The sequence below is a fragment of the Psammomys obesus genome, unplaced genomic scaffold (assembly GCF_907164565.1).
Source record: "Psammomys obesus unplaced genomic scaffold, mPsaObe1.curated_primary_1811, whole genome shotgun sequence".
In the NCBI taxonomy this organism is placed as follows: domain Eukaryota; kingdom Metazoa; phylum Chordata; class Mammalia; order Rodentia; family Muridae; genus Psammomys; species Psammomys obesus.
Genome location: NW_026596040.1, coordinates 37266307 through 37287555, shown reverse-complemented (window position 1 = coordinate 37287555; position 21249 = coordinate 37266307). Strand labels below are relative to the sequence as shown.

At 41.7% G+C, this 21249-nt stretch overlaps 1 protein-coding gene across 8 annotated transcripts in view; it reads right to left on the bottom strand.

The window, feature by feature from the left end:
* The window catches only part of Hdhd2 (haloacid dehalogenase like hydrolase domain containing 2), a 31216-nt gene continuing 9967 nt past the window's right edge, over positions 1–21249 (bottom strand). For 6 of the 8 annotated variants that reach the window (XM_055622562.1, XM_055622563.1, XM_055622561.1 and 3 more), the window contains 5 exons: positions 20542–20750; positions 16928–17012; positions 7785–8001; positions 4872–4935; positions 1–1314 (listed from right to left, as the gene is read on the bottom strand). In XM_055622562.1, the coding sequence (XP_055478537.1) occupies positions 1211–1314; positions 4872–4935; positions 7785–8001; positions 16928–17012; positions 20542–20750 (679 nt within the window). In that variant the 3' untranslated portion in view covers positions 1–1210. The remainder of the gene's footprint in view (positions 1315–4871; positions 4936–7784; positions 8002–16927; positions 17013–20541; positions 20751–21249) is intronic. The other 2 variants (XM_055622568.1, XM_055622567.1) reach the window with 2 other exon arrangements.

Genomic DNA, 21249 nt, shown 5'->3' with positions numbered 1-21249 from the left:
TTACTAAAATACCATTTATTTAGCTTTGTTCCCTTCCATCCAAGACAGAGCTGATCTCTAAACAAGCATCAAAGCTTGAAGCTCATTAACATTAGTGTGTGCCTCAATAAGGTGAGCACTGCAATGATACACAATTACATTCTAATAATTCAGTGCCCAAGAGCCCTGTAAAACAATTGCCACGGCCTCAGATTAGCACAGCATGCAAATGCACCAGGAAAATCATTACCTACTTAGTCTCCTTCATTTGGGTGGGTTTAACATGAGAAGAATAATCCAGGCGCCGAGACGAGATCTCATTTTACAACTGTAGTAAGAAGTACATAAAAGCTTGAATCTGTCCCAGTAGTTCCTAAAAGATTTCTCCCATAGTGTCAGAGGCAAAAATAATGAAATCTTGCAAATGTACAGTTAATAGGTCTCTAGTGGACACTAACTTCAAAAATGCACGGTCTATAAGACATTAAAGGCTTGATTTTAGTTTCTGCACTGTTCCTGTTAATAACAATGTCTAATTAAAACATCTGTAAAATACTGATAGTTTTAATTTTACATAAAATTTCCAAAACAACTGTTACACAGTATAATAGGTATCTGCAATGAATAGGTTATTAATGGAAATATTATTTTAAATTAAATTCGGGTTCTAAATTTAAATTAGTCATCTCCAGCTAATGAAGAGAAAAAGAAGTCATCTGTGCCGGGAATACAGTGGAAGATCTGGTTTCCCACATCTGTGAAAGCAACTTCACTGGATCAGCTGAAGGCCTCACCGTGCTTCTCCGTGGCTCTTCTGCTGTTTTCACAGTGGAGCACCTCATCCCGAGGACAGCAGAGTGCACTGTCCCCTGCGCCCTGCACGGTTACGGACAATCCCTCCATTTCCAGCAGAGAGAAAGTCAAAACTACTGCTACTCCACTCTGCAGGAGCTTCTCCCAGCCCAGTGAACACGATGAATATTTTAACAGGAATGGCACAAAATCTCAGTTCTCCCTTTCTTCAGGTCTCATCTTCTTTTACAAAACAAAACAAAAGAGATTAGCAAGGTTTCTGGCTGGCTGCAATTCAATACCTTCTTCCTAATTAATGCACAATGAGAGGGTTAAACAGGATCAGCACTGGATGGCACTGTCTGCTGAGTTAGAAAGGGATCTGTCTAGTCCAGACAATGGAGGCTGTGGATCCAGCTGCCTCACCTCACTTGCCGGTTCACAGAAGATGCTGCAGAATGTGGTCCACAGCATGAGGGAAGCTCTCACAAGTTAAGTACGGAGGTGGATTAATCTTTTCCTCATCTGCTGCTCGGTATTTCCCTGAAATGAAGGTATAGCCAGTGAGCAAAGGCTACCGCTAGACTACCAAGGAGCACACACACCCAGGAACACCCCATGATTACCAGACAGTCAAGGGTTCTACCTCTCCCCAAAGCACCTTCTGTTATTTTTAAAATGATGCCACGACAGATAGTATATCAAAGAGTTTATTCAGGGGAAGGGAAGCAGAAGAGAATTAGGGCTTGAGGGAGCCATGAGGGCTGGAGGCGGAGGAAGGGGGGGAAGAAAGAGAGAGACAGAGAGAGGGAGAGAGTAAGAGAGGAGCAAGAGAGAGGGAGAGACAGAGGGAGTGGCAGACCAGCCACTAAGTACCTGGTCCAGATGATGTCATAGGATGCAGGTACTGACACAGGATGTTTGTCAGGACCCTAAAGGCAGGCCAGTTGATTGCCTGCACAACATAACACCTTCCCTGAGACTTTAGGAGGCAAGAAAGGAATTTAAAAACTATCACATCATCACGTTCCCAGGCTTCTGGTCTTTCACAATGAATATTTCTAGGTATGGGGTCACCTCACAGTTAAGATTTCCTTCAAATCACAGAATCATTTTCTCCTTGACCCTCAGTCCTAAAGCTAGGCTGGCAATTTAAATTAATGCTTTTTAAAAGAACAACAGACATAAGCCTAACTTGTGACTCTGGAATTCCTGGGCCTGGCACTCAACTCAGTAAGTAAAGGAGGCAGCAAGGTCTCCCTTTCATCATACTTACTGGGCCCAATGCATTTCTGAATCTCCTCTCCTCTCCTAGCATCCAGGTGTCTCTACAGTGTTTATAACAATTTGTTTACTGTCTCGCAGCTACATAGACCATAAATTCTCTGGGAGCAGGGATTGTATCTGTTCTACACCCTAATGGATTTCTTGCACCTAACATTACTATGGACACATCGCATGCATTCCCTACGTATGTCTTTAAAAAATGAATAGGAGAGAAGAGAAGGAGAGAAAAGGAGGGGAGGGGAGAAGAGGGGGAAGAAAAGGTAGCTAGGCTCCATGCTCAGTAAGAGGGAGTGTGGCAGGTGCCTCTGTCCTGCAGGACTGCTCTGCGTTTGCTTGCTTTCTGCTCTTGTCTCCTTTTCTATGACCTCTGTTTACTCTTCAACTTTATCAGGATTTCTTTGCCTGAATTTAGTTTCACTCACAAAACAGACTGATTGTTTTCTGCAATTCTCTCTTTCAGAAGATGTTTTTTGTTCTGTCCTACTGGAATTCCTCCAGGGAAGGAATCTGCATCAAAAGTCTAGGGGTGATAACTCACTCTTACATTCTCAAGGTGCACGCTCCACTCAGCAAACTCCATTGCTTAAATCTTAAACTAAATCCTATAGAGCAAACCAGTAGGCAGAATTTCTGCTTAGTATGTCAATGACTGACTACTGCTACTCTACCTACTTTCTAGATCCAGTGTCTAAGGGACAAATAAGTAAGTGTCTAAGCCATGGGCTTCTGGAATGCTTCTGCCAGACCAGTTAGTAAGTGGAGTTTCTCCAAGGCTCAATGACACAGTGTTTAGGTGTATGTCTAGTTGTTGCCCACATTGTGATGCCTGACACAAAGCAGGTATTCAATAATGTTGGCTGAATAGATGAGGCCGAGCGCACCTCTGCTTAATTCATAGCAGCAGCAAGTGCCTTCCGGTCAATAAAGGATGAGGAGAGAGAAAGCTATAAGATAAAGAGCCATCTCACTGTTCTCTAGATCAGTATTTCACATGATAAACAGAAGTAGATTCTGGTTAGGGCAAGTCAATAGTCTTTTCACCAGCAGCTGGCCATACAAACACTACTTACTGACCATATGCTCCTACTAAGCAGCAAAATAGCTCAAGATGGCCCATGAAAAGTACTTATTACTGAATATGAATTTAGATGTTCAGAGTAATCTTAAATGCTGGGAAGACTGGTCTACTGTACTGTGCTGAAAGTTATATCAGTGCTGCCTGTTCTCATGGTTTAGAACATTGGGCTTCTCAGTTTTCTAAGATCAACAGTATGAACGAGCCTGTTCTCTTGAGGGCCATAACTGCTTTACTGTTTACATGTGTGAGATGTTGGCTTCTTTAGGACTAACTTGATGCTGCTGAGACAGGCTGCTGACAACAAGAAAGCAGAGCAGATGGAGGTTGGGGCAGATGGGCCATTCATAGCACAGCACAGATCCAGTTTTTGGTGGTTGCTATAAATCCTTAGTTGTGTGAGCTAAAAAAGGGAGCATTCATGGAATAATAGCTGAGAGCAAAAATATTTTTTTTTAAAAGACTTAATCAGGTTCCTTCAAAGGTAGAAAAATAAAAACAAAACAAAGGGAGGATAGGTGTAGCTACCCCTGCTTCCTTGTTGCTTAAATTACAGAGCTGAAATGCTCCTGGGCAGGAGATGATGGGGAAATTTGAAGAGACGCTGTGTCAATTCTGAAGTGATAGCGTTCACTGTCTGCAAGGCTCCAAATGGCCCACATATGAGCTCAAGCATTTTCACACTTGACACAGAGCCTTATCTGACATTTTCCAACCATCTATATTTTTGTTTCTGTTGCTAACCTCAAAGCAGCTTTTTTCTTTTTCTCTCTGCATACACAGGGTTTCTCTGTATAGACCCGGCTGTCCTGGAACTCTGTAGACCAGGCTGGCCTCGAACTCAAAGAGATCCACCTGAGTTTGCCTCCCAAGTACTGAGATTAATTTAAAGGTGTGTACCACTGCTGCCTAGCTCTCAAGACGTCAGACTTCCATGGTCACTTTCCTATAGTAACTCTTCTGTGACTTTGTGTTTTGGTCCCTGCTTGATCCACCTCACACAACTAGTCAGCACAGAGCTGAGACCAAGACACGGGACAATTAGCTACTGTATTACTGTCAAAATACTGACTTAGCATTTCCTTTTTCCTAAACTTGGGCAACTGTATGAAGGAAACTAATTTTGGTGGAAATAGTTTGTAAACACTTTTGTTTTTCTATGGTACTAAAGTTCAAACCCAGGCCCTTGTGCAGGCAAGCATTCTTCCATGGAGCAATAATCCCAGACCCCTAAGCTTCCTAGAGATCAATGTCCTTATTGCCCAGACCACACAAACTGAGTTATATTTGGAGCACCATGACCCAGGCCTCCTCCTTACTCTGATGTGAAGCATACTTCTAGGAAAACCTGCAAAGGCGACTGTCCACAGTGTGGTCATCCCTGAAGAGTATCCTAGTTCCTCTAGCCTGGCCCAGCCTTGCACAGCACAGTATCCCTCACTGCCCTTTCCTGGAATTCTAAACTCATCTCCCTTTTGCTTATTGCAGAAAGAAAACTAAAATGCTGAAAAGCTCTTCCAAAGGCTGTTTTTTTTTTTTTTTTTTTTTTGGCAACTCTGACCTCTAATATCTGGGTTTTGGGGAGATTGAGTTTCCTGGCTGGACTGGAACTTGCTACTCAGGCCAGACTGGCCCCAAGGCAATCTTCTACTCTTGGCTTCCCAAGTGCTAGGTTAGAGGTGCCATCATGCCCTACTCCATCCTTAGATTTGAAAAGGCATATGCAGGAGATACCTACCAGTTTTAACTAAGATGCCCAGCATGCCAGTGTTCTGAGCCCCACCAACATCATCCCTGCAGTCCTGGAAAAACACACAGGCATTTAGTCCAGACTCTTCACTCAGCTTACCAACAAACAGCACCAGTGACTGCCTGGGCTGCACTGGCTACCTGAAATTCCCTGCTTATCTTCTTTCTACCTTCTGAAAATGCAAGAAAAGAACACATGTCTAAAGGGTTAAGTGACTCCCTGTAAACACTCTTGGGAAGGAAACTGTGCTGGAGGGCATCCTCATGGCAGAAGGTGAACATTAAGGCAGGGTCCCCAGTAACTGAACACATGGCACAGTGAGCAGTCTTCATGCTTGTCGCACACTTGTCTATCTTCTTGAAGGAGATCATGAGAAACTGCATCCTTGTGAGGTAAGTTAGCAAGTTGCACATGGTCAATGAACCACACTCACATGATCACTGTTCTGTGGCCAAATGTTTTTAAAGTCCATGCAACCAGGAAGCATCAAGTCAGGCAGCATATGTGAGCAGACTATCTGCATTTAGTTCACAATCTGTAGAGAGCTCCACGAACCAATTCTTACTCAAGACAGGGATGAATATGCTTGCTGGAGCTGAGTGTGGTGGCACTTCCTATTGTCTCAAAACTCAGGAAGCTGAGACAGGACAATTGACTGAGCTCAGATATTTGAGGCTAGTTGGGCAGTACAGTGAAATTCCATCTTAAAAAACTCCCCACAAACCAAAAACCCAGCCAACATATTATTAGTTAATTTTGACAGTGGAAGTGGGGTAAATACAAACTCGAGGGCTGGAACAAGCATCAAGACAGCCAACCTTGCCAACGCTGTTTGAAAGCACACTCACTTAGATCGTGCCTGAAGACAATTTCTTTCTAACAAAATGATTATTATTATTCAACAACAGTTCTTTTTCTTTCTTTTATTATTATTATTATTATTATTATTAATTACACTTTATTCATTTTGTATCTCCCCATAAGCCCCTCCCTCCTCCCCTCCTGATCCCACCCTACCTCCCCTTTCTTCATGCATGCTCCTCCCCACGTCCACTGATAGAGGAGGTCCTCCTCTCCTTCCTTCCGATCTTAGTCTATCAGATCACATCAGGAATGGCTGCATTGTCTTCTTCTGTGGCCTGGTAAGGCTGCTCCCCCCTCAGGGGGAGGTGATCAACGAGCAGGCCAATCAGATTATGTCAGAGGCAGTCCCTCTTCCCATTACTATGTAACCCACTTGGACACTAAACTGCCATGGGCTACATCTGTGCAGGGGTTCTAGGTTCTCTCCATGAATAGTCCTTGGTTGGAGTATGAGTCTCTGGGAAGTTCCCTGTGTTCAAATTTTCTTGTTCTGTTGCTCTCCTTGTGGAGTTCCTGTCCTCTCCAGCTCTTGCTATTTCCCACTTCTTACATAAAATTCCATTCACTCTGCCCGACAGTTGGCCATCAGGCTCAGCATCTGTTTTGATAGTCTGCAGGGCAGAGCCTTTCAGAGGCCCTCTGTGGCAGGTTCCTAGGTTGTTTCCTGTTTTCTTCTTCTGGCTTTCAGAGGCCCTCTGTAGCAGGTTCCTAGGTTGTTTCCTATTTTCTTATTCTTCTTCTGATGTCCATCCTCTTTGCCTTTCAGGATGGGGACTGAGCGTTTTAGTTAGGGTCCTCTCTTTTGCTTAGTTTGTTTAGATGTACCGATTTTAGTGGGTTTATCCTATGTTGTATGTTTATATGAGTGAGTATATACCGTGTGTGTCTTTTTGCTTCTGGGACAACTCACTCAGGATCAAGAACAGTTCTTAGAAATGATTTTCCCAAATGCCAAAATCTTCCTGTAAAGCCTACCAAAGATCTTTTATGTTAACACAGCTAAGTTTTCCCTGTTGAAAAATGGCGATGGGGAAAAAAAGGAGGGGACCTACCCCTTTCCTGGATAATGGCAAACACATGCCGCTGAGCACACTGCTTGCATGTCTCTCCCTCCTGCTATTCTGTCAGCCCCAGTATCTCTTGGAGTTTTCAGCCCCAGAAAATTAACTTGTCACACACATAAATCTGGGGAGATCAAGGAGAATGCCAAGGGGAAAAAAAAAAAAAGCTGGGACAAACAAACAAACAAACAAACCAGTTTCTCAACTACAATCAAGTTCACTGCCCATTCTATCAACTTAGTGGATGACTCCAGAAGTAGAAGGTAACACTAGGAGGACTGTGACACTTTCGCCATCATGGACTAAGAAACTAGGAGGGAGTCTAAACCCTGAGGCTACATCCAGGCTCCCATTTCCTAATGTTTAAAATAAGGACAGTCTTAGTGGCTGCTTCCATCCCAGCATGCTGTCACTTACAGCTAAACTAAACCATTCATGTCAACTCACAAACAAAATACATAGGGCATGATACCAGCTCAGGTCATGAGAACAAAAGTAGGTGCTCATTACCACATGTGACTGTTTAGGGCTTCCACTCATTCCAGGTTCCACCCGCCACTCAAAGAGCTAAAGTGGTCAGTATCCCTAGCTACTGGACATACAGATTGGGTAATTCTTTCATGTTTAAAAGACAAAAAGGGTAGAGTTCTTTTGGTATAGGTTGTTTTCTGCATAAGCTGTATTAAATTATTTTTAGGTCTATATTGAGGTTTTCTTTAGAAGGATACATAAAGCATTTAACTGACTGGAGTATAAATGGTTTTTCACACACACACACACACACACACACACACACACACACACACACACACATATATATATAGTCACTATGGAGACATGTTAGACCCAACATCTCTATTTTTATAAAAATACTACTGAACATGGACAGGAAAGCTGCTACAGAAAGCAGGGATTTGAAGCTGTCTCTCCAAGCATGATAGACAACTCAAGACATCTCTTTGGCGCTTTTACTTACATCTCCTATCATGATAGCCTCTTCTGGTGCACAGCCAGTGTCCCTCAATGCTTCCAGAAAGAATGTCTTCTCTGGTTTTCCCACTACTGTGGCTTTCGTATCTGTGGCATACTCTAAGGCAGTCACGAATGGTCCTGGTCCCAAGGCTAAGCCATCTTTTCTCTTGTAGTACCTGGCCTTATGGATAGCTATCAGAGGGGCTCCGTCCAGGAGTAACCTAGAGGGATGGAGAAAATTAAGACAGGCTAAAAAAAGACTTTTATGACTGGGAAAAGTGTCAGACTTAGAAAGTGGTTTTATTCACATTCACAGAAACAAATAGTTTCTTATTAACTTTTAATGGCTTGCTGTCTTCTAATGAATTCACAAAGAACTGCTGGGAATTACACACAGATACACTAAAGAAAGGTGATAGATTATTAAATTTGGGATTGCTTCAACCTTTTACCTTTAGTGATTTCACACACTTTCCCCGAATCACCAGGGAAAGAGAATTAAGAGAACTAAAGCTAAATAAGGCACTGGAGGGAAGAAGCTTAACTTAATGAGACGAGTTGTTTCGCCTTCCCTAATGGGAAGCAGGAGGCTCCAAGCCTCTACAGACGCCACAGGGTTGTTGCCGCTGTGATGGAGGAGCAGACGTGCGGAGGGCCTGCAGTTCTTTCTCCTCTACTTCAAAAGGGAAGTTTCTTTTTACTTTAGAAGTTTAATAGACAAATTTCTAGTTTCTCCTTATAATTTTACCTCGTCTTTCAGCCTTCTGACTGTTCACCACACCGCAAATCTGGCAGGGTATCACTGTGAAGCACTCACTAGCAGAGTGTAAAGCGCAGCCCACCACCAAGCCTAACACAGGACAAACTGCATTCTTTTATGGAACAAGAGGTGTTAGGACTTCCCAGCAGAGTGAGAAACAAGCTCTGTCTATCTGGGGAGCTTTAGTGACTCAGGCAAAAACATTGAAAATCTCCACAAACTTAATACCCATCCCTAAAACCTGCACCTAGTCCAGCTATGCAGCTTTAGTCAAACGGAGGAAGTCACACTTGGCTTACTGTCTAATGGAATTTGAGACATGATATTATTACTTAATCTGATTTTAACCAATGTAATAAATGACCTCACCAGCTTAATTTAAGTCATCTACTTAGCTAAAATATTTAGTATGTCCATGGAGGAAGAATTCATCACATCTTCTCCCTCAGAATTATGAGTAATTAAGCGCTCAGCTATGAAACTGCTAAATTATTCTTGTCAGTGGGCACAGAAATAACTTCCTGTGGGAGATGCAGAATTCAGACATTTATGATTAAATATTTTATTAAGTAAAAACCAATGCTGGACTATTACAGGGGTTTACTGTTAGTTACTACAAATTGCTCATAGCACTGGGCAGGACCTGCAAAGCCCCTCTCCTGGTCTTAAAGGGCAACAGGGAAGGCAAAAGCATGATTCACCTAGCCCCGCCTCCCAGCCCATTTACCTGCTTCTGCACCTTGGAACTAAAATTCTTTATGCAACAGACCTCAAAACTGCTTTCTCCTTACATAGCTAAACTAAACACTCGTTTGACTTAAGCTTGGCTAATATTTTAGTATATATTAACTGGGATGAGAGCTGTCATCTTGACTGATGTGTTTACTTTACTTAGTTTCCAGTGTCTTCCCAGGAAGACAGCAGGAGCTGGCTCTGCAGAGGCTGGGAAGGCAACTCTTGCAGCCACTGCTCTCTGCTCAGCATGAGCCTCATTGGACCCTGCATGGCTTGAAGCACATTTAAGTAAATATTTTCTAGAGTACTGACTTAAATGAATTTTGTGGTTAAATACTTTTCAGAAAATATGAAAATAGGGTCAGTCATGGTAGCACACACCTATATTCTCAGAGTTCCTTCTGTGGAGGCAGAGGTAGGAGGATCTCAAGTTTGAGACCAGCTTGGACAATGCAGTGAAATGCTGTGCCAGGAAAAACGATACATGTATTAAAAGCAGCTACTCTAGGCCATGAGTGCCCCTATATCTACTAAGCAGGCAACAATGGGTGGCATTCTATCGCTCTTACTATAAGTCATGTCATCAGGAAGCCTAAAATTTTCTAACTATAAACCTATTGTGTCATAAGAAACAGAGAGAAAGCGACAAGAACTCCTGACACCAAAGCCTTTGGCTGTAAATTTCAGGCTGGCAAGGAAAAGAACTGAAAAAAACCCTAGATGGGGAAAAGAGCCACAACAGAAAGCCCAAAGCAATTCAGCAAGAGAAAAGCTGCTTGGGAGAAGACTGGATAACTACAACTCAAAGCTGTGGGGCAGGTTATATCACGTCCATTTTGCCTAGTTTCAAGAGCCAGAACCAGGATCAGAACCTGAAATTCTCAAGGCAATCTAGATACCATACACCATCTTTTCAAATAACTTCACTCTCTAAGGCCATTACCAGTCTGTCACCATTCCCACTGAAGACAGGTTACAGCTTGAATCTCTGTCAGACACCTACCAAGCAAGTCTCTCTCACCCTAGTCCCTCAAAGGCTTCCTGCTTGTTTTTTTCCCACTTTAAGAAACTCACCCAGTGACCCAAGCCTGGAACCCAGGAACACCTGGATTTCTCACTCACTCCCACTATCTCCATGTTTTGATCCACTAACTGCATCCAATACAAAGACAAAGTATTTCAAAGCATTCTTTCACCTGAGCTCAACACAACAGCCTTCCAGAAGATCTCCTGCATGCCTCTCTTGCCCTAGGATTTCAATCCCCTGCACAGGCAACAGTAAGGAATCATGTTCCCTTGTGATTAAAATCTTTCGTAAGCTTTCACTGCGGGCAGGCTATAAGGAATGCGGGTAACACAGTACAGATCTTCCTCCACCTCGCCCAGCATTTCATCTCCATCACCTTCCTTACCGTGGACAGCGTTCAGACACCAACTGCTCTGGGAGAACTCTGAAACTCTGTCCTGCCTCGAAGAAACTACCTCAACAGTCTGGGTCTGTTCACAGAGCTTCCTCCTGCCCATCTGACAGGTCTGAGGTTAAGTGTCAGGGCAGCAAAGAGAGCATTCACAACCTCCTTCTTGCAATAAATGGGCTTCCTTGGCACAGTAGTTCTGTCCATCTGTGTTTGATCTGTCATCCTTGATGGAATATAATTCCAAAATGCCCATCAGTTTTACTCCTCCCTGTATTTTTGGCTTAAAAGAAGGGCCTGGAGGGCTGGAGATGGCTCAGTGGTTAAGAGTGCTTTCTTCTCTTCCAAGGGACCCAGGTTCAACTCCCAGCACTCACATGACAGCTCATCACAACTGTCCGTAAGCAGTTCCAGGTGGTCTGACACCCTTATACCAATGCACATAAAATAAAATAAAATTAATTGAAAAGAAAAAAGAAGGGCCTGGTACATCTCACAGAATGGTTCTGAACAAAACTCTAAATTAATTTATATTTATAGATAGGAAGAAGATGCATTACTGTTTAGATGCAAATCATATATTTAAGAAAGCATCAGTAAATGCCAGGGAACTCCTAAAAGGGAAATTGAAATTAACAAGCTGATTCTAAAATGTATACAGATGTGCAAAGGCTGGAGCACAGCCAAGGCAACTGTATGGTAGTCATGGCAGTACGGACATGGAGAATGCAGAAACAAAGTGTACGTGGTAACTTGCTAATGTCAGGTGCTCTCGGGGGGAAGAGCAGGGCTCTGTGCTTATGGAACGAGTGAGTATGCAGTAACATGAACTCTTCACTGGGCACAGTGATGTACACTCATAACCCAGCTTTGGGAAGCTGAGGCAGGAGATTACAAGTTCAATGCCAGGGTGGGATATATAGGAAGCCCCTGCCTCAAGCCGCAGTCACTCATTCTTACCGCATATGACTCATAAAGACTCAAATAGATCTCATGCCTAATCATATTAAAAACAAAGTAACAGCTTACAGAAGAAAACAGTATCTTCTTGCTCCCTATGTCTGTACCATCTCTCCAGTTCACCTCAATTGTTTAATCAAAAAAGAAAGAAAAAAAAAACAAACTCCAATTTACAAAGTACCATAATCAGCACAGTGCCAACCTTAGGAGAGTGTTCAGACCCTGTAACAGGAAAGAGAATTACAGAAACAAAGTCACTGGTGAAGCCTCAAAGCTGCTTCTTAAACAGGCTTCCCTTCTGGAAGTTGTGAATTGTGATAGTCTGTATACACAGACTATGTGCATACAGAATGTGCATACAGTATGTGCACAGAAACCAATAAATAAACCAGCTATGTGCTACAACACTGATTATGATTCTCCTCAGGTGGCAGAAGCAGATAAATTTAGTTCACTCTTTCTTGTGAGTTTACAGTTTTCCACAATGCTATCTCATAATTAGGCTTTATTAATACTAGGTTCAGGCTAGATTATTAAGTAATCTTCTGTGGATTATTACATAAATTTATGTAGCCTTCCTTCCAAGTGGTCCATTACTTAAAGGCTCAACATTGGGCTTTTAGTTAAGATCATAAGATAAATGGCTTTACTCTAATCTAATCTAATATAAATCTATATAATATAAAAATTTTAAAAAACAGAACTATGTTCATAAAATGAATCATATAGCATTTCTAGGAAAGGAAGCAATCTGGTGAAGAAGTATTATAAATGATAGAAAAATTAATATTAATACTTTCTGCCATTTAGGGATAGCTACATGTATGCTACTGATAAAGAAATGCATGAAAATAAGAACACCAAATTCATGAATCTAAAGTTACAACGATTATCAGGGCAGTGGCAGGGGGTGGGTTGGGTATAGGGCGTTTGTAGGAGATATCAAATGCAGTGATAATTTCTAGTTCCTAAGATAGTGGGTAGGCACAGGGACATCAATTATTCCTGCGCTGTGTGCATTAAGTAAAGAGGAAAGAAGTTACCACAAGTTCTTAGGCTTAGATAAAACAAATCCAGATGATAACTGTTTTTTTACAGCTGGTTTACATCCTTTCCCCAAATCAATTCTTTAAAATCATTCTCAACTTCACTCAGGCAGGTAAGACATATGTATGTATGTGCCATGCATTTCAGAGAGGCTAGTTCATTAAGAACATTAACAGGGATGAAGCAGTGTAATATGAAATTTGACGCATCTGTCTCGATGCATAATGCCTGTGAAGGCAGTTATGCAATGGGCTTTAACATCCAATGTTTATTCTCATCATCACCGTGAGTAGTAATTTAATCGGTGGTTCATTTGAGATGCCTGTATTTGCCACATATAATCCAAACAGCTGCAGTTACTGGTTGGAAGGCACAGTCCCTGTGGGAACATCAATATGCAAACAAGGCCAAGACCTAGAATGTTTGTTAACTCTCCATCCAGCTGTTAAGTGCATTTGTGAAATTAGAGTTGACCTATAAGTACACTGTAATGCTTTAAAATGTGGTGTTTGAAAAAAATCAATATGGTTAGGAAAGTGTACTAATTAGACAGCATCCGAGCAATTACAAAGCCAGTATTATGTCAACATACATTTTTATTACCCTGAGTCTAGTATTCATTTAAAACAGAGACCTCCCAACTTCCTATTAAATATGTCCTTCCCAAATTACCAGCTAAAATCAATCAATAGCTTCTTCTTGAAATCAGTGTCTAGAGGAATGCATAAAATGTAGCATGAGTAAGGAACAATGCAGGGTTTCTATTTCAAATAAACACCAACTCTGATATGGTTGGAGGCCTTACAAAGGAGGCAGACAATTTCCCAAGAAATTAAAGCAGGGCAGTTAAGGTGCGTGAAGCATGTGAAGCATAAAATATTTTAATACCATATACTGTGATGTATATTCTCAAGCCATTTGGCAGTGACTAGATAAATTTTAAATAAGGCTTGAGCATCACAGTGACTACCAACAATGGTGGTGCCATTAACCAAGGACTCTCAATGACCATGAACACAGAAAAAACACCTGCCCTTAAACTGCAGTTTCTGCCCATTTGGATTTTACATGAGGGTTGCCATTTTCCCAAACTAACAGCAAACGATGTGGTGAGATGTGTAAACCTGCTACTGTGTTTAAAGTTTCTTATAGGGCATACACATCAAGAAATGCATTCTACATTAAGCATGTGTTAGGGTGACTCTTGTATGTCTTCTACTGTAGGAAAAATAATAGAGCATCTTGTTTGCCAGGCTAACTCTGAATTCTATGTAGCTAAGGATGACTGAACTTCTGAGCCTCTGCCTCCATCTTGAGTGCTGGGACTACACATTCATGCCACAGCACTCCCAGTTTATGTCGAGCTGGGCACTGAATGAAGGGCTTTGTGCATGGGAGACAAGCACTGTACATTTCTTTCTTTTAATTTTAATTTTTATTATTAGTTACATTTTATTAACTCTGTATCCCAGCTGTATTCCGCTCCCTCATTCCCTCCCAATCCTGCCCTCCCTCCCTCATCTCTTCCCTGCCCCTTTCCAAGTCCACTGATAGGGAGGACCTCCTCCCCTTTCCTCTGACCCTGTTTTATCAGGTATCTTCAGGACTGGCTGCAAAGTCCTCCTCTGTGGCCTAGCAGGGCTACTCCTCCCTTGGGGGGTGGGGAGGCCAAAAAGCCTGCCATTGAGTTCCTGTTAGAAACAGTCCACGTTCCCCTTACTATGGGAAACCAATTGGTTACTGAGCTACCATGAGCTACATCCGAGCAGAGGTTCTAGGTTATATCCATACATGGTCCTTGGTGGAGTATCAGTCTCAGAAAAGACCCCTGTGCCCAGATATATTTGGTCCTTGTGGAGCTCCTACCCTTTCCACATCATACTAACTCCCCTTTCTTTTTTTTTTTTTAAGGTTTTTATTTTTATTTTTATTTTATTTTTTATTAATTACACTTTATTCATTTTGTATCCCCCCATAAGCTCCTCCCTCCTCCCCTGCCGATCCCACCCTCCCTCCCCTTTCTGCATGCATGCCACTCCCCAAGTCCACTGATAGGGGAGGTTCTTCTCTTCTTTCTGATCTTAGTCTATCAGTTCTCATCAAAAGTGGCTGCATTGTCCTCTACTGTGGCCTGGTAAGGCTGCTCCCCCCTCAGGGGGAAGTGATCAATGAGCAGGCCAATCAGATTATGTCAGAGGCAGTCCCTCTTCCCATTACTATGTAAACCACTTGGACACTGAACTGCCATGGGCTACACCTGTGCAGGGGTTCCAGGTCATCTCCACGAATAGTCCTTGGTTGGAGTATGATTTTCTGGGAAGTTCCCTGTGTTCAAATTATCTTGTTCTGTTGCTCTCCTTGTGGAGTTCCCGTCCCCTCCAGCTCTTACTATTTCCCACTTCTTACATAAAATTCCATTCACTCTGCCTTTCATATGATTCCCTGCACTCTTCCGAAGGTTTGGTTATGAGTCTTAGTATCTGCTTTGATACACTGCTAGGTACAGTCTTTCAGAAGCCCTATGAGATAGGCTCCTGTCTTGTTACTTGTTTTCTCCTACGTCCAATGTACATCACATTTGTCTTTCTAAGTGAGGATTGATCATCTTACCCCAGGTCCTCTTTCTTGTTTATCTTCTTTAGGTGTATAGATTTCATTATGTTTATCATATCTTATAGGTCTATATAAGTGAGTATATACCATGTGTGTCTTTCTGCTTCTAGGATACCTCACTCAGAATGATCTTTTCTAGATCCTACCATTTGCTTACAAATTTCATGATTTCCTCATTTTTGATTGCTGAGTAGTATTCCATTGTGTAAAGCACTGTACATTTCTAGTCCTCTGTCAAACCACTGACCTTTTCTTTGTCAAATAATTCAATATATCCTCCTGTAACATTTTAAATACTCACCTGTCATAAATACAAAGGCAAATCATGCTGTTTAGTTATTTGGCAAGAAATGAAGAGCAAGATGAGAAAATAAAATCTTTAAGAAAAAAAATCACATTCTCTCTCCAGACCAGATTTGTAAGTAAATTTCTGTCCATCTTATTTTGGAAGTAATAGAACAAGTACGAGAAAAGAAGCTGCAGGAGTTGGTATAGGCTAAGCGCAAACATACACTGATTTCCAGCATTGACATGCTGTGTGTCTGCTAACAGCCCTGGAGTATCTCCCTCTGGCTGCCACACAGGCTGAACCCCTCCTCTCTACTAAAGCAAAGCTCTCACCTATATGCTGAGGCTGGAATCTGACATTCTTCTGGATTCACTCTTCTCTCCCCTCCATCTGACCTAGTGATTTAGTAAGTCATGTGGCATTTCCTAATCTCCGTCTTTACACTTACAGCTACTTTTCTAGGGCAGTCCTTCATCAGCACTCACTGTTAGTTGCTTTGCAAATGCTGTCAAGGGCTCTACTCTTTCACAGCCTGGCATCTCAGTGAGGGGCAATCACAGTCACTGTTTTCAGTTGAGTAGCTGGATGCTACTTTCTCTCAGTGACCAGCATTGTTGATGAAAAGTTACAACAATAACCACAAAACCCTACTTTCTTTCCAGTTATAATTTTATCATGAATTCCTGTTCTAGAATATTGATTCTGTAAATAAGAGGAAAAAAGATTATCACATATTAACATCCAGATGACTAGAAAGATAAACCCAAAGTGAGACAGGTGATGGAGGTAAAGGTGCTTGCAACAAGCCTAATGGCTTAATTTTGATCCTCAGGAAAGAAAAGAGCTGCCCTGATCTCCATGCTGTGACAGATGTGTGAGTGAGCATGCATACGTGCACTCACACGCGCACACACATACATGCACACACAGAAATAAATGTAATTTAAAAAATTAACAACAAAGCTGGACATAGTGGCACTCACCTTTAATCTCAGCATTTGGGAGACGGAAGCAGTTGGATCTCTGTGAGTTCAAGGCCAACCTGTTCTACATAGAGAGTTCCAGGACAGCCAGAGCTACATAAAAAGACCCTTCTTAAAACAGACAGACAGACAGACAGATGGACAGACAGACAGATGGACAAATAATAAATACTAAAACCGGAGATAGTTAATATTATTTGATGTTGACACTAAAGTGACTTTGAAGATGTTTATCCTCATGTAAAATCTAGGTAGTCAGAGATTGAAACACAAAATCTTATGAGCTAGAATCTAAAGAAGAAATAAGAAAAGCACATACAATCAAAGAAACCATAGCTGGCTTACCGAAATGCTTCATTCAGAAGCTGGTAATGAAAATGTTCTGGTGCCAGTCCTACGACCACAGCATTGGGATCACTTGTTTGTATTCCTGGCAATGGAAGAAAATGTCAGATTTAAAGTATCACAATGTGTAACAAGTTTCCAATATGTGCACATTTTGCTATCACCATAATTTGAAGTACATTTTAGAAGAGAGAGAAAGGAAGAGAGAGAGGGGTAGGTTAGGGAGAGGAGGGAAAAGAGAGACATTAATATTTTTCTATACTCTTCATATAGGTTTTTATAGCTATTGAGTGTCTAGAATACCTGAATTTAACAGTGTAACCTGCTATTTCTAGTGATTTCTGATTTCAAAATACTTTACTGATTACAACCAGGAGAACATCTATGAGTTTTATCAGAGCAACAGTGAGTGATGAGGGAATAGAATTCTAAGAGGCAAGGGAAATTAGACTTCTAATTGCCACGTGCATGACAAATATGGAAAGTATTATCAGGTAGAATTCTACAGTTTTATAATCATTTCCTAATCTACTTCTAGTTTCTTGCATACTAAAACATGTCTTGAGGCACTGGTGTCTAATAATAGGACTTCAATATGACAGACATGTTTACCTTCATAGTTTTTAAGTATGATTACAAGTTCTTTGGATTATGCATACACTAATTCCTATTTGCCTATCATGTTGTTCAGATACCCATTTCCAAATTTCTTTCTTACTAACTGCCATGAGTATTAAGTAACTTATTAAAGTTTGTTGAGGAAACAAACTAAAATAATTGCCTATAGTGAGACTGAGTGTTTTAATGTTAATTCTTTTTATTGCATCTACTACTGAATCAGAGATAACGCTGGTAAAGATATTTTTATTTTCTTCAAAAATTCACATATTTGGTTATTTTCATGTATATAAACATGTTCCACGAGGTACAGTTCATCACCAAGTGACACTATTTCTTCCAGCCCTTGCCAAGGATTCTGCTTTTACATTCCAATTATAGTTTACTGCTGCCACATCAGAATCTTACTTTTAAAAAGAGCTAGAATTTTAATATCATTTTACTACAGTTAGAAAGTAAAAATCAAATCAAATCTTGTTTTGCTATCCTTTTGTTTATTCAGAAGTAATTATGTTTATTACAGAATGGACTTGAGAAATTGCTGGCTTGTGTGGCATCCTAGGGCAGAGGCAGAGAATACCAAAACCGTAGGTGTCCACAAGGAGGCTGGCCTAAGACTAAAGCTCTGCTGGCCAGAAGCTCCACTCAGGCCTTTGAAGTAGAAGCTTGAGACACGGAGAAGTAGGAAGTCACTCCTCCAGAGAAGCAGCTACCAATCCTATCAGGCCCCAGCCGCAGTGCCTGTTGGGGCCACAGTCTGGCCAGAGAACACTTGCAGGGACCTTAGTGGCGCCTGGTCACTTCTGTGGGTGCCGCTGCACACTGCTTCTGGCTTCACAACACTTTCTCTCCAGCTCCCTTGACAGTTCTTTGGGCAACTATATGGCCGTGTACAATTTTACACTGTATGTGTATAGGTGTGTGCATGTGTGCTCGTATACATCAGCCACGGTGCAAGCAGGAAGGTCAGAGGACAAATTGCAGGAACCGATTCTCTCCTTCCATGGCATGGGTCCCCTTGGATCAAACCCACATTGTCAGACTTGGGCAAGTGCCTTTATCCACTGAGATATTTTGCTGGCCCATGACCTTTCTTGTTATGAAAATATCCATAAATAAGTGAAAGCAGACCCCCTAGAATCATGAGTCTGGACAGATCTACTATGCAGTTTTTCCCAACCATCAACATTTTGCTAATCAGCCCTACCATAGGAAATGTCTCAACACAGGGAATGTCAAACTGGCAACACACAAAGGCCTGTTGCCTTTGACTGTTCTTCTCTCATTCCTCATTCTGTAAGTTCACTTCTGCTTCCTGATGCAATTAGACACTAACCCTGGAGAAGGTCAAGCATTTGCATTTGGCTCGTTCTAGAGAAGCATTTAAGTTGTTCCTTACTCCTCATCTTTCCTGCACACAGGACATTAGATCAGGAGCTTAAATAGGCTCATACCCAACTTTTAAGCAGTCTATTTCATAGGCAATACTATGAGTTTCTTACTATATTACATCATGAAACAAGATTCCAGTTATTCCACTTCCAGTGGTGTCAAGATGGATCAGTGGAGTTGAACTGTTACCCAGATCCCTCCAGTGTGAAGGTCACATCACCCTTGCAGCTAATGCTTTAAAATCTATTGATACTCTCGCTTGTTTCTTGAGGGCTTATCAAGTGTTGGTGTTTAATTCTCTCATTTCTATTGTGATTCCTCCATAAAGAACTTAAGATGTTCTTGTCCTGTTCTTTTCAGAGTAAGGTCGCAGTCTCCAGTCTTGCCCTATTCTAGTGTGGACTGAGTATCACTGGGATTTTTGTCTGTATGGTATGTTGTAATCCACACCATTCTTTTTGATACTCAACCTATCCCTTCCAGTTGGTTCTACTGTTCTGTGGACATGCCCTCATTCATGAGGTCTTTAATTGTTTCCTTACTAACACAGTGCACCAGCAAGATTCACCTCCTGCCTTCCTAGGCAGGGAGCCAGCCCTTTCCCAGGAGCCACAGTAGGGAAATGGCAGCAGAGACCAAAGTGTGCACGGTGGGTTGCCACTGTTGAGAGACACGCTCAGTGGAAGACCTCACACCCTGCAAAACTTCCTGGGGTGGTAATAAATTTATTTTTCAGTTGAATGCAGTTAAAGTTGGTTTCTACTTCTACTTCTAATTAGAAGTAATAATTCTAATTGCTACACTGGTATATTTCCTACAAGTACAGGTCTGAAGGTCCTGGCTTACAATGAAAATATTCAAATCTATTTTTGCATATTGAGTCATGTCACAAAGTATGACAACAAAACAATGCAGGAAAAGCTTCAAGTAACTAGGACATTTTTCTATAGTTACTTTTTCCAAAATGAAAACAATTTAGTCCTTATTGAAAAATATTTCACACTCACTATTGAATACTTGTACTATCTAGAAGGCCCTGACTTATCTCATTTAACCAAGTTAAGAGAGCACATCCTGGATTTAGAGTTATAATACTCAAAATAATTCTTTTAAACCATGGCTCATGATTCACTAACAGATTATTAATTTGGAATGATCTAAGTAGCATTTAAAATCAAACAACCCAAACACATAATATAGATTTCACAAAGTGAGAATAGTAATCAACACACACACACACACACACACACACACACACACACACACACACACACGGCACTATACAGTGAGTCTCTTATTGTGGATGGTGGGCAAAAGGTGTGAGAAACATCAACTCAGACTCTGTTAGCATGGCAGGTGACCTGGAAAAGGTGAATCCAGAGGTGCAGAGGTGGCTGTCAAGTTCTAGTCTATAGCAGCTTCTGGTGTGGCAGAGCAGCTGATCAAGGGTTAGGAGGAGAAGGCACTGTGTTGCTACAGACAAGGTTGTTTATGTTTTATGGACCATTTCAATAAGAACAGGAAGTCTGAGTAGATGCCTCATCTGCATTTCAGGAATCCCTATATGAACAAGTTGTTTTCAATGACTTCCCAATCTCTCTCACCTTTGAAATCAGGCAATGCACGGTCATCAACCAGCAGCATGGGCCTGACTTGCTTCTGCTCTACTAAGTTTCGGGCTGCTGTCAGAGAAGTGAATATTTCATCTTCGGAGATCTCAAACTCCAGTTTTTTCAACCTTTCCAGTAGGTCTTGCTTGCTCTCTTTGGTTGTGTTGGTCACAAACCGAACTATCACAGAAGCAGCACGTAATCTGGAAAAGACAAATTCAGAAGCGCAGAGGCAGCGTTCACCTCCTATTTCATAACCCCGCCTAAGCTGGCCAACTGTTAGGACATGAGGACAGGGCACTATTGTTCTAGACAAAGGGCATTTTCATTGATTTTTTTTTTTGGGAAAGATTTATTATTTATACATTTGTGCCTGTACTCCAGAAGAGGATCTGCACTCTAGATCTCATTACAGATGGTTGTGAGCCACCATGTGGTTGCCGGAACTGAACTCAGGATCTTTGGAAGAACAGCAAGTGCTCTTAACCTCTGAGCCATCTCTCCAGCCCCAGTCATTCTTCTTTTTAATTTTCCTAGAATGCTTACAGATTATCTACATGCTCTGGGCAGTGCTTTACCTCCAAAAGCCAGAATGTCAAACTTTGAAAGCTGAATCGACTTTTGTGGGGCCTTTGCTGAGTTTAGTAAGGAAATAAAATGCCACTGTCCTGGCAGGGTCTGAGGGTGAGTTAGCGATCATGA